The sequence below is a fragment of the Dendrobates tinctorius genome, unplaced genomic scaffold, assembly GCF_039654945.1.
Source record: "Dendrobates tinctorius isolate UK_male_01 unplaced genomic scaffold, ASM3965494v1 ptg000089l, whole genome shotgun sequence".
NCBI classification, from domain to species: domain Eukaryota; kingdom Metazoa; phylum Chordata; class Amphibia; order Anura; family Dendrobatidae; genus Dendrobates; species Dendrobates tinctorius.
Window position 1 is genome coordinate 15,945,878 of NW_027361757.1, and position 12,239 is coordinate 15,958,116.

The 12,239-nt window shown below is 43.2% G+C and overlaps 1 protein-coding gene across 1 annotated transcript in view; it reads right to left on the reverse strand.

Moving 5' to 3' along the window:
• The window catches only part of TLL2 (tolloid like 2), a 337,545-nt gene that overhangs the window by 31,821 nt on the left and 293,485 nt on the right, over positions 1 to 12,239 (reverse strand). Inside the window, exon 14 of the mRNA XM_073585855.1 lies at positions 1,366 to 1,491. Within this exon, the coding sequence (XP_073441956.1) occupies positions 1,366 to 1,491 (126 nt within the window). The remainder of the gene's footprint in view (positions 1 to 1,365; positions 1,492 to 12,239) is intronic.

A 12,239-nucleotide genomic window follows, 5' to 3' on the forward strand; every position in this document is an offset into this window, starting at 1 on the left:
TGTACGCCTCCTGGATGTGGCATTGTTTAGTAAAAATCATCTTTTATACCTTCAATCTTCCAGGCTATGGGGCGTAGGCTGCCCGGAAGATAAGACTGCCTTCGGTCCTCATTATACAAATTTGGGAAGCAGGGTAATCCGATCGCAGGGGAGCGTAAAGGAAAGGGAGAATCTTGAAAGGTTTTCTTCTTTATTAAGTTCCACTACGCGTTTCAACGGATAACCTCCATCTTCATCAGGTGGTAAGGTGCCACCTGATGAAGACGGAGGTTATCCGTTGAAACGCATAGTGGAACTTAATAAAGAAGAAAACCTTTCAAGCTTCTCCCTTTCCTTTGTGCTCCCCTGCGATCGGATTACCCTGCTTCCCATGTTTATATCCTCTCTAGAGGCACCCGACAGGAGCAACATCGGATTACTATTACCAGCGCCTAGAGACCTGTCAGCCTGGCGCGCCATATATCTGTCTCACTCTATTTCATTATACAAATTATCTCCTGCCCTCCCCTTCAGATGTTCCCATGACATCATGTGCGCTACCAGGAATCCTGTGCATGTGCATTCAGCCTGTCGTCGCTCCTCTACACTGTTCCCCTCTTCTATGGGCACTGTCTTCAATTTGGATGTGTGCAGGTGCTGGAGAGTCACTGTATTTTAAAGTCCCAGAGATCTCCAGTGCACAGTGAATGTGAATTCCCCACAGTGCAGAGAGCGATGGCAGGCAGAGTGCACAGGCGCAGGAATTCCAGCCACGCACATGATGTTAAAGGGGAGGAGAAAATTTGTATAATGAAGACAGGAGGCAGTCTTATTTTCCGGGCAGGCTACGCCCCATAGCCTGGAAGATCGAAGGTATAAAAAATGATTTTTTACTAAACAAGACCACATCCAGGAGGCATACATGTATAACTAATTTCACCTGTATACAACCTGTATGGCCATATTAGCTGAAAACGTTCAAAAGGATGACAGATTCCCTTTATGGTGACCTGCGATAAGTATGTATCTTTTATTTGCTGAGTGTTCTCCTGAATCTGATGCTGGGTTCCTTCTATTCCTGTCTTTTGATTCCGGAGTTATAGCCCTCTCTTCCCTGTATGTATATCTAGCCTTTTAAGCCAACTGGGCTTGGTCCTCAAGAAGGCTGCCATAGAGAAGAACTGAGGACTTCACCCATATGGCTAAAAAGACCAACCTTATATCTGGTGAAGAGGAGGCTAAATCTCAGGAATGGCGAGCTGCAGGAACAAAACAATGCTATATTCAGGAGAACAGCGGCATTAACACCAGGTACAAAATATATATATTTATGGCAAGTGATAGGTCCTCCTTAAGTTTCTTGAAGACCTTTGGAAATATGCTTACCTTCACAGCTTTTCTTATCTGGAGTCAGTTCATAACCCGGGTCACAGACACATTTGTAACTTCCCAATGTATTAACACATTGCTGGGCACATCCTCCATTATCAGGTCGGGCACACTCATCAATCTCTTCAAAAACACAAGCACAACACAGGCTTATAGCATGAAAAGAAAGTAACATTTGTCCATACTACAAAGAAATAGCCATATTAAAGGGGGCGTCAACAACAGGACAATCCCAGTTCAATTATTTCAGGAAACAATTAAAATAAAAACAAACAGTGGATACTCACCTCCCACTGCGGCGCCGTTCCAGCAATGTCGGTGTCTCTGTTCCTGGAGAGTGACGAGAAATGATCTCATGTGCCAACTGCAGCCAATTAGCGGCCATTGTTTAGGTGAAGCCCTTACTATTTAATTAGAGCAGATGTCCACCCTGATGGCTGTTTGGCTGCTGCTCATCAATATTCCATCTTTTACAGTGGTTTGTGAAAGTATTCACCCCCTTGGCTTTTTACCCATTTTTTTACATTACAACCTTTGTTTAAATATTTTTTGTAATCTGATTTGTGTGTGATGCATCAGCATTACATAGTCTAAAGGGCCTGTCACACTAAGCGATATCGCTAGCAATATCGCTATAACGTCACTGGTTTTTGTGACGTTATAGCGATATCGCTATGTCTAATACTTACCTCCGACCGCTCCCCCGCTGGTTATCGCTGATCGCGCGAGAATGTCCTGGACCGTTTCTCGTCGTCAGCTTCCTGCTGGGGCTTCCTGCTATGGAGACGAGCGTCGCGTGGACGCGGGCGGGAGGACGTCAGGATCGCCTCATCTGACAGGTGTGACGACTCCTGGAGTGGACACTCTGGGTCGTGACACCAACCCTCCCAGGGCGAGCTGACCTAGTGAAGACCACCCCCTATACAGGGAGTGTCAGGGGCAAGCCCCAGGGGGTGAGGCACCACGACTGCTGGCACCAGGCGGCCGGCTCACAGGAGACACGAGTGGGTGAGTGTGTCTGCAGGAACGTGTAAAGTGTGGACACGGGAACACGTGGTATACAGAGACTTCGTTCGCCCGGGTGTGAGTGAAGCAGGATGCGTGCAAGGAGCACGTCAGAGCACTGAGTCAGGCAGCAGGTGTGCCAGGAGGTGTAACAGAGTACAGGAGCAGGGTGTGTGCCAGAGGGCACAACTGAGCATAAGACAGAGCGCAGGATTGGTATGTGTGCCAGGAGGCACAACAAAGTAAGAGACTGAGTACAGGATCAGAGCATGTGCCAGGAGGCACAACTGAGTATGAGACAAAGCACAGGGTCCGAGTGTGTGCCCGGAGGCACAACTGAGTATAAGACAGAGCACGGAATCAGAGTGTGTGCCAGGAGGCACAACTGAGTATAAGACAGAGCACGGAATCAGAGTGTGTGCCAGGAGGCACAACAGAGGATGAGACAGAGTACAGGGTAAGAGCGTGTGCCAGGAGGCACAACCGAGTATGAGACAGAACACAGGGTCAGAGCGTGTGCCAGGAGGCACAACAGAGGATGAGACAGAGTACAGTGTCAGAGCATGTGCCAGGAGGCACAACCGAGTACGAGACAGAACACAGGGTCAGAGCGTGTGCCAGGAGGCACAACAGAGTGCAAGGCAGGGGACCTGAATACAGCGCACAGCCAGGCAGGGACACGGCAGACCAAGCCAGGAAGCACAACAATAATCAGGCACCTCCCCTAGGGGGAGGTCGTCTGATATAGCACATGACTACTACTGGTTCCGGGTCAGGACCTAGCCAGAAAGCACATGACCACTACAGCGCAAACGTGACATGTAGGAGGAGACCCGGGGACGAGAGCTGCGCGTGCGCACACGACGGGACCCCCTGAGTGACCGCAGCTCCGGAAGAGATGACGTCGGGACCGAGGTCCCGCCCCCAGGTGAGCACGGCGTGACAACAGGTAAGTAGCGACCCCCGACCCCTGTGATGTTGCTGGTGAGATCTGCCTGTGTGGCAGCTCACTAGCGACCACTTAGCGATGCACCAGCGATCCTGACCGCGTCATATCGCTGGTCTGGATCGCTGGTGCATCGCTAAGTGTGACAGTACCTTTAGTTGGGGAAGTGAAGTGAGAAAAATATAGACATAAATTAAATTTATGGGATCTGTAAGGCAGCGGTAGCTCCGTACACAGTGACACAGTGATGAGGCAGTGACCCACAAAGCTCAAACATAAAAGTCTCTTTAATGTGTTATCTTCATAGAATCATAGAATCGTAGAGTTGGAAGGGACCTCCTGGGCCATCTGGTCCAACCCCCTGCTCAAAGCAGGATTCGCTAAATCATCCCAGTCAGATGTCTGTCCAGCCTCTGTTTGAAGACTTCCATTGAAGGAGAACTCACCACTTCTCGTGGCAGCCTGTTCCACTCATTGATCACTCTAACTGTCAAAAAGTTTTTTCTAATATCTAATCTGTGTCTCCTCCCATTCAGTTTCATCCCATTGCTTCTAGTCTTTCCTTGTGCAAATGAGAATAAAGATGATCCTTCTACAATGTGACAGCCCTTTAGATATTTGTAGACAGCTATTAAGTCTCCTCTCAGTCTTCTCTTTTGCAAACTAAACATTCCCAAATCCTGCAACCTTTCCTCATAAGACAGGGTTTGCAGACCGGTCACCATTCTGGTCGCTCTTTTCTGAACTTGCTCCAGTTTGTTGATGTCTTTTTTAAAATGTGGTGCCCAAAACTGGACACAATTTTCTTCACACAGAAAAGGTTCCAATCCACGCAAATGCATATAACTTCAGTGCATATTATCAGTGTTCAATTCACACCAGTTGATAGCACTAAATAGTACCCGGCATCCTTAAGATTGCAGTCACTACTCATGCTAGTCCTCCTCTGACTAGTTCCCGTGGGTGTCTTGCACCGCTGCATAACAGTCTCTTTACTCACTCAGCCATACACAGTCCAGGATATCCTCTGGATCGCAGATGGGCACCATATCCACCTGTTTTGCAATAGTTGCATGCCAGTCCTCTTTCGGGCACAAGACATCCACCTCTGGTTCACCTCCGGGCACAGGACTGTCCACATCCAAGACCAGTCACCGTGGACGACTTGCATCATTGTGTACACTGTGGGTTGCCAGGCCTCACTCTGGCCCAGACACACCTGAGACTCACTCAGCCCTCACTCACACTTACTAATACCTCTCTAACCCTTTGATGCATGGCTTTTATCACAAAAACCTGTGGCTTTCAGCCACATGTAAAACCTGTATCGGGAATGGAACAGACTGCAACACTATCATACTGCAATCTGTTTCAAACACAACATCCAGAGCAGGTTTTCCCTACCTTTGTCTTGGACACTAACATGTCCAAGACTAACACTTTTATTATCAATCTGCATTTCAGTCACAGCTATGCCCGTGATTGCCATGCACACCTATGGTCTTCATGCACCCCCATGCATATCCTGGGGAGACTACACAGCGACCCCTACCTGTGACAACGGTCACTGCTTCCCCATTGCAATCCCAGCTATGCCTGTGACTGCAATGCATTCCCATAGCCTTAATATGCCTCTGTGCGTATCCTTGGAAGAACACACTGCGCACCCTAGCTGTAAAAGGGGTCACTGCCTCACAGATCAAATTACTAAAAATTGGCATGTGCATATGTAAGAAAGTGGACAAGGGTGAAGATAAGTAAAGATGATGCTTAGCTGAGTAACTGCAAGCGAATACCACCATCTGCTGATAAACAGCAAATGTAAAGGAAGAAATACAGTAGTAGGAGCCTAATAGTGGGAACCTACCTTCTAACCTATTTTCAAACACGAAGAGTTTGAATACGACACCAAGTCAGGTGACACCTGTGTCACATTTACTAATTTTAAAAAGGCCTACACAGGTCAAGAAGGGAGGAGTTGATGCCAGAGCCTGGACAAGGCAGGTCATGTGACTGCAGAGTGGGTTTACAGCCACCACTGCCATAGAAGGGTCCAAGAGCAATCAGATGTTGGAGAAAATCTGAGCTGTGAGGAAGATTTTTAACCTATTCCAGATATGAATCAGGCTCGAGAGACAACCCAGCTGTAGCAGAGGACCGTTCCTGAGAGCCGTTACTTCCAGTGCAGGCGTAAAGTACAGAAAGTGGGATGGGGCCGTGCTTCAGGTAATGGAGACGGCCAGTGCAACAAGCACACTGCATACCCAGTGTCTCGCATATCAAGGACCTGCGGCCTAGTGGGAAGTACCGGTCACCCTGCTAGGCCAGTGTAACGATCAGAGGTGTTTACAGAAACTACGACGGGGACAGTGACGCCCATGATAGTGAGAGCGACGCCCAAGAAGTTGAGAGATAATGACATTAACAGACGTTTAACTGCAAGATAACAGGAACAGTATATGTAATAGAATGTTGCATATATATTGTATTTGGTTGTATTGCGGTTTCAAAAGATGCTGTGTTAACCTTTTTACTGTATCGGCAACATAGTGCTATATATAGATAAAAAAAATATCCCAAACCCTGATGATCCCCTAGTGCACCATCAAATCCATTATCTTCAAATAGAAAGAGCATGGTACCACAACAAACCTATCAAGAGAGGGCCGCCAACCAAAACTCTCAGCCTGCGCAATGAGGTCATCAATCAGAGAAGTAGCAAAGAGACCAAAAGTAACACTGAAGGAGCTGCAGAGTTTCCAAGCAGATGTTTTAATATCTTTACATATGACCACAAATAGTCACACACTCCATAGAGGTGGCATTTATGGAAGATTGGGCAGAAAAAAGCATTTACTTACACACAAAAATTGTAAGGCTCTTTTTGAGTTTGCAAAAGACATGTGTGGAACTCCCCAAATGTATGGAGAAGGCCATCTGGTGTGATCATATGAGACCAAAATTGAGGTTTTAGGTCACCAAGGTAAACGCTATGTCTGGCGCCAAACCAACACAGCTCATCACCCAAAGAATACGATCCCAACATTGAAACATGGTGGTGGCAGCATCATGCTGAAGGGAAGTTTTTTTGGCAGCAGGGACAGGGGAAATCGTCCGAGTCAAGGAGAAGATGGATGGCGCAAACACAGTGATATTCTTGAGCAAAACCTGTTTCAGTCTGTCAGTGATTTGAGAATGGGACGGAGGTTCACCTTCCAACAAGATGACCCAAAGCATACTGCTAAAGCAACACTCAAGTGGTTTAAGGGGAAACGTGTAAATATTTGGAATAACCTAGTCAAAGCCCAGTACTTAATCCAATTGAGAATTTGTGGTCAGACTGAAAGATTGCTGTTCACCAGTGAAAACCATCTAACTTGAAGGAGCTAGAGCAGTTATGCCTTGAGGAATGGGCCAAAATCTCAGTGGCAAGATGAGGAAAGCTCACAGAGACTTATCCAAAGCGACTTGCAGCTGTAATTGGCACATAAGGAGTCTCTACAAAGTACTGACTTTAGGGGGTGAAGTTTTCAGTTAGTTTGTCCCTTTTGTTGTTTGCTTCACAATAAAAAGAAACCCAAATGTTCACAGTTGGAGGCATGTTCTTTACATGAACGGATTCAAATCCTCAAAAAAAGTGAAATTCCAAGCTGTAAAATAGCAAAAGCATGAAAAATGCCAATGGTGAAGGAATGGGGGGGGACTTTTGCAAGCTACTTTATTGGCTGTAAATGTCTCGTGATATAACAATGTCACATCATGCTCCAGCAATAGCGGTCCTGACATTGGTGAAAATATCCAGTATCCAGTCAAGAGTATCCCCTGTTTTTATTTCAGTTGGGGTCCTGAAATAATTAGGCAGGCTTTTAATTAATGCCCCTTTAAGGTTATTTATGCACAGCAAAGTAGCTGCAGAAATGCAACTGAAAATTAGTTACATTCCAGGTGGGGTAGTTTTAGCAGGAGGCACACAGATTTCTGCAATTGCTATTCAGATGAATATGATAGTTGTAGAAATGTCTGCACCAAAAACTTCACATCAAAACCAACAACAATCCACATCTCATGTTTGTCAACGAGGTTTCCTCAACCCTGTACATATGCCACAGAAAATGAACTGAACGATATTGGGGCAAATCACAAACTGATGGCACATTCAATGCAGAAATCAGAGACCGCTTCAATGTCACGGGTTTACCGTGATAGAGATGGGCCAGAAGACTACGGTGTTGGATTTCACGTACGCCTGCACTGATTAAAAGTACTTTCACCATTGTATTAAACAGTGCAGGTTTCTACTGGCAGTGCGAGGCTTAATCTGTTGAGTTGAGAACTCCTGGATCTTTTTGCTTTGATGGTCTCAGCTGTTCAGTGTTGGCCACTCCCCTCTTCTATATATACTCGCCTCTAGCAATCAGAGATTGCCAGTGTTAGTTTCATAATAGAAAAAAAGAAAAAATTTCAACTACTATAAGATCCATTTTTTGAGTGAAAAGTAAGACAGAGTTCACATGATAGTCTCTATTACGCGTTTCGAACACCCACACTGCGCTCTTTATCAAAAAGCCGACGACAATGCTGGCAAATGCCTTTTTGTACACAGCTATAGCCAATAGAAAATGATGATACACGTGTTACATACAATTAATTAAAATTACCCCATATGGGTAAGAATTACTAAGACATGTAGAAAAGCATGTATCAGTTACCAAAACATGTAAAAAAAGCATTAAACAGTTAACCACCAAGAAAAAAAAAAAAAAAAAAAAAAAGGCACAAGGAAAAAAAACAAACAAACAAACAAAAAAACACAATGATTTTTTGCATAATTTAGCAATTCAATGTACACACATTAATAATGATATAAAATCTCCTTTCGTGCATTTAAACCGCTCGGTGTGCATGTTCCCAAACAGAAGATCCAATAAGCTTCTCTTGTCAATAAGCGTTTTCTGACATTTCCTCCTCGCGGTTGCTTCATGATTCTTTCAATGCCTGTTACTGTGAGAGATGAAATGTTTCTCTGATAGTGAGAAATAAAATGTTTAGAAGCTGAAGAGACATTGCGGTTAAAGCTCCCTACCGAAATGATATCCGTAATATGTTCGGAAATGCGAGTTTTTAAATGTCTGGTAGTACAACCAACATAACTAAGATTACATATCATGCAATTAATCAAATGCACAACATTCCTGGAGTTGCAATTAATGTATTGAGAAATCCTGTATTGTTTAGAATTGTCATAGTTGGAAAACTCATGAATCACCATGAAGGAGAATGTTTGCCATCCTTCGGTGGCTAATTTGGTAATGTCCTATTAGGAGGAACTTTTTCTCTACTCCTCGTACAACCCTTTTGTGTCCTCGATATTCTGGTATGGCAGATATATCGATGATACCCTCCTTATTTGGAGGGGTGATGTATCTGCCATACCGGAGTTTGTCAATTACCTGAACAGTAATGAATTCAATCTGAGGTTTACCTGTGAATCTGATAGTTTTTCAATCTCTTTTTTAGATCTTATATTGCGGGGTCATGTTGGTATGTGCATTTCTACTACTACCTACTCCAAACCTATGTCTGGGAATAGTATTCTACATGCCCGCAGTAGCCATCCACATCATACAACCAAATCCATCCCTGTGGGAGAATTAATTAGAGTATCCAGAAATTGCAATAATTCATTAGAAACTAAGAAACAGATGGAATTGTGTTGCAATAAATTAAGAAAGAGAGGATATCCTGAATGGTCTTTAAATAGAGCTACTAATATTGTGCGGAAGAAAAACAGGTGCGACTTTTTTGCTCCCAAGTGTAATAAACTAAGTGATTATTTACATAAAAAAATGGTGTTATCTGTACAATATAGTCCTCAATTTAATTCAATTAAATCGATTATACAACAGCATCTTCCCATTTTATACGAAGATGAAATTTTATCATCCATTTTGTCACCAGGTTGTCATATAGTAGCCAAAAAGGCAATTACCATTGGTAACATCATTTCACCCAGTTTATTTTCTCCAGATAAAACTCAAAAAACATGGCTTAATTATTCTGTTTTTATCAAGTGCGGTTCTATACGTTGTAGAACATGCGCTCATTCTGTGGTGATTCATGAGTTTTCCAACTGTGACAATTCTAAACAATACAGGATTTCTCAATACATTAATTGCAACTCCAGGAATGTTGTGTATTTGATTAATTGCATGATATGTAATCTTAGTTATGTTGGTTGTACTACCAGACATTTAAAAACTCGCATTTCCGAACATATTACGGATATCATTTCGGTAGGGAGCTTTAACCGCAATGTCTCTTCAGCTTCTAAACATTTTATTTCTCACCATCAGAGAAACATTTCATCTCTCAGAGTAACAGGCATTGAAAGAATCACGAAGCAACCGCGAGGAAGAAATGTCAGAAAACGCTTATTGACAAGAGAAGCTTATTGGATCTTCTGTTTGGGAACATGCACACCTAGCGGTTTAAATGCACGAAAGGAGATTTTATATCATTATTAATGTGCGTACATTGAATTGCTAAATTATGCAAAAAATCATTGTTTTTTTGTTTTTGTTTTTTTCTTTGTGCCTTTTTTTTTTTTTCTTGGTGGTTAACTGTTTAATGCTTTTTTACATGTTTTGGTAACTGATACATGCTTTTCTACATGTCTTAGTAATTCTTACCCATATGGGGTAATTTTAATTAATTGTATGTGACACATGTGTATCATCATTTTCTATTGGCTATAGCTGTGTACAAAAAGGCATTTGCCAGCATTGTCGTCAGCTTTTTGATAAAGAACGCAGTGTGGGTGTTCGAAACGCGTAATAGAGACTATCATGTGAACTCTATCTTACTTTTCACTCAATAAATGGATCTTATAGTAGCTGGAATTTTTTCTTTTTTTCTGGAGTAACTATACGCTGGACGACGTGATTCCTTGCTCCCACACACCACAGGCTGTTTTCAAGTGAGCTGGTAAGCCCCTTTTTTTTTCTCTTAGTTTCATAATGCCTGGTTCCGGAGTTGGAGGTGTTGGTTGTTCGAGAAAGAGTTTGGAGTGTTGTTCATAAGACTGTTGCTTGGTGATTTGTCTGTGTGCATATCCTCATCCTCTCCTATTTAGTTTTTCCTTACTTTACTTCTCAGTGTTCCACTCTGTTGTTTGTGAGTGCATATTTGTATGATTTGTATTTTCATTTATCCCTGTAGGTCTTCCTTTGTTAGTCTGATTTGTGTATTCTTCTATACTACAACTCCCCATTTTCCTGGGTGGGGGAGGGGACAGATAAGGGCTGATTTGGGAGCTCAGCAAGGCACGTGGCCCCAGAATCTTCACCATCAGAAGTAATCCGGGGAGCAGGGATAGCTAGGGCGCCCCTAGCTATAGCGGTAGGTAAAGAGCACATAGTCCAGGGATATCCTGCAACAGCGCCGTGACATTCACATTTTTTTTGCAGCAGAAAATACACTTTTAATCTTCTATCGGATGTGAACACAGCCTTCAAAACGAATGCTAATTAGGCAACATTTTCTATAAGTGACTTCTGATATAGATGTATGGAATTGTGTACTGGTGTTTGACAACTTCTGGTAGATTTCTGGAAGATCTTTAATTCTCCTCATTGTCCTTACTTCCTTCCTGTATCTAGAAGCTCCAGGACTCCCAATTCACTGCACATTCTTGCCTCCTGGGGCTTTGGTTGGACGCTGCCCATGGTGCTGAACTGTACAGCGTCAGAGACAGTTTCTGGTAATGTTCTTACAGTGGGTTGTAAGTGCTTAATTTTCACAGGCACCGTCAGATCACCTGATATCAGCTCTCAGTGCAGAGGGCAATGACATTACCAGGGTCATATCTGTGCCACTGGTTAACCAGAAAATACAGTATACTATGAGTGGCGACTGTAAGAACCCCCGGCACTTTGACAACTCGGTGGTACTTACAGATGTGCTTCAAGAGAGAATATGAAAGTATAATGAACAGGGGGAAAGGACTTAGCTGGGGGTTGACGACAAAGCAGGGCGACTGATAAATGAATGGTGGGAAAAGCAGAATGGCTAATTAATATTTTTATTGGGTGGTGGAAAAGGGGCTAATTCTATGTAAGGGGGGGGCAAAGCGCTGGCTTATCAATTTATTATGTATTAATGGTGTGGTTCACATTTTTAATGAGTGGCGCAGTGCTGGGGATTTGTTATTCTGGAAACAAATGCATATACAGTGCTCAGCATAAATGAGAACACCCCTTTTGAAAAGTAAGATTTTAATCAATAGCTCACTGAACATGAAATTTTGACAAGACTGAGTTTCATAGAACATTTTTATCTCATAACATGAAAGTAAGGTTAATAATATATGTTTTATTACAACATCTTCGGTTTTACTCAAATTAGTTGATGCAAAAATGAATACACCTCAGATCAAAAACTACTACATCTAGTATTTTGTAAGACCTCCATGATTTTTAAAGACAGCATCAAGTCTCCTAGGTATGAAATGAACAAGTTGGTGACATATTCCAACATCTAGCTTTTCTTATTCTTCAAGAACGACCTCTTTTACAGCCTGGATGCTGGATGGAGAGTGATGATCCATTTGTCTCTTCAGAATTGCCCATAGGTCTTTGGTTGAGTTCAGATCAGCAGAAACCTTCAGAAATGCAACAGTGGCCATGTGTGTTTTGGATTTTTTTCATGTTGGAAAACTGCACATCTACCAAGGGCATGAAGTGATGGTACCATCTTCTCAATATAAAGCATTACATCTGCAAATTCATGATACCCTCAATGAAATATCGATCCCAGACACCAGCAGCACTGATGCAGCCCCAGATGGCCACCATCATGTTTCACTGTAGAGACCATGAATTTCTCTTTGTCATCCTGACCTTTGTGACGCTATATAGTTTTG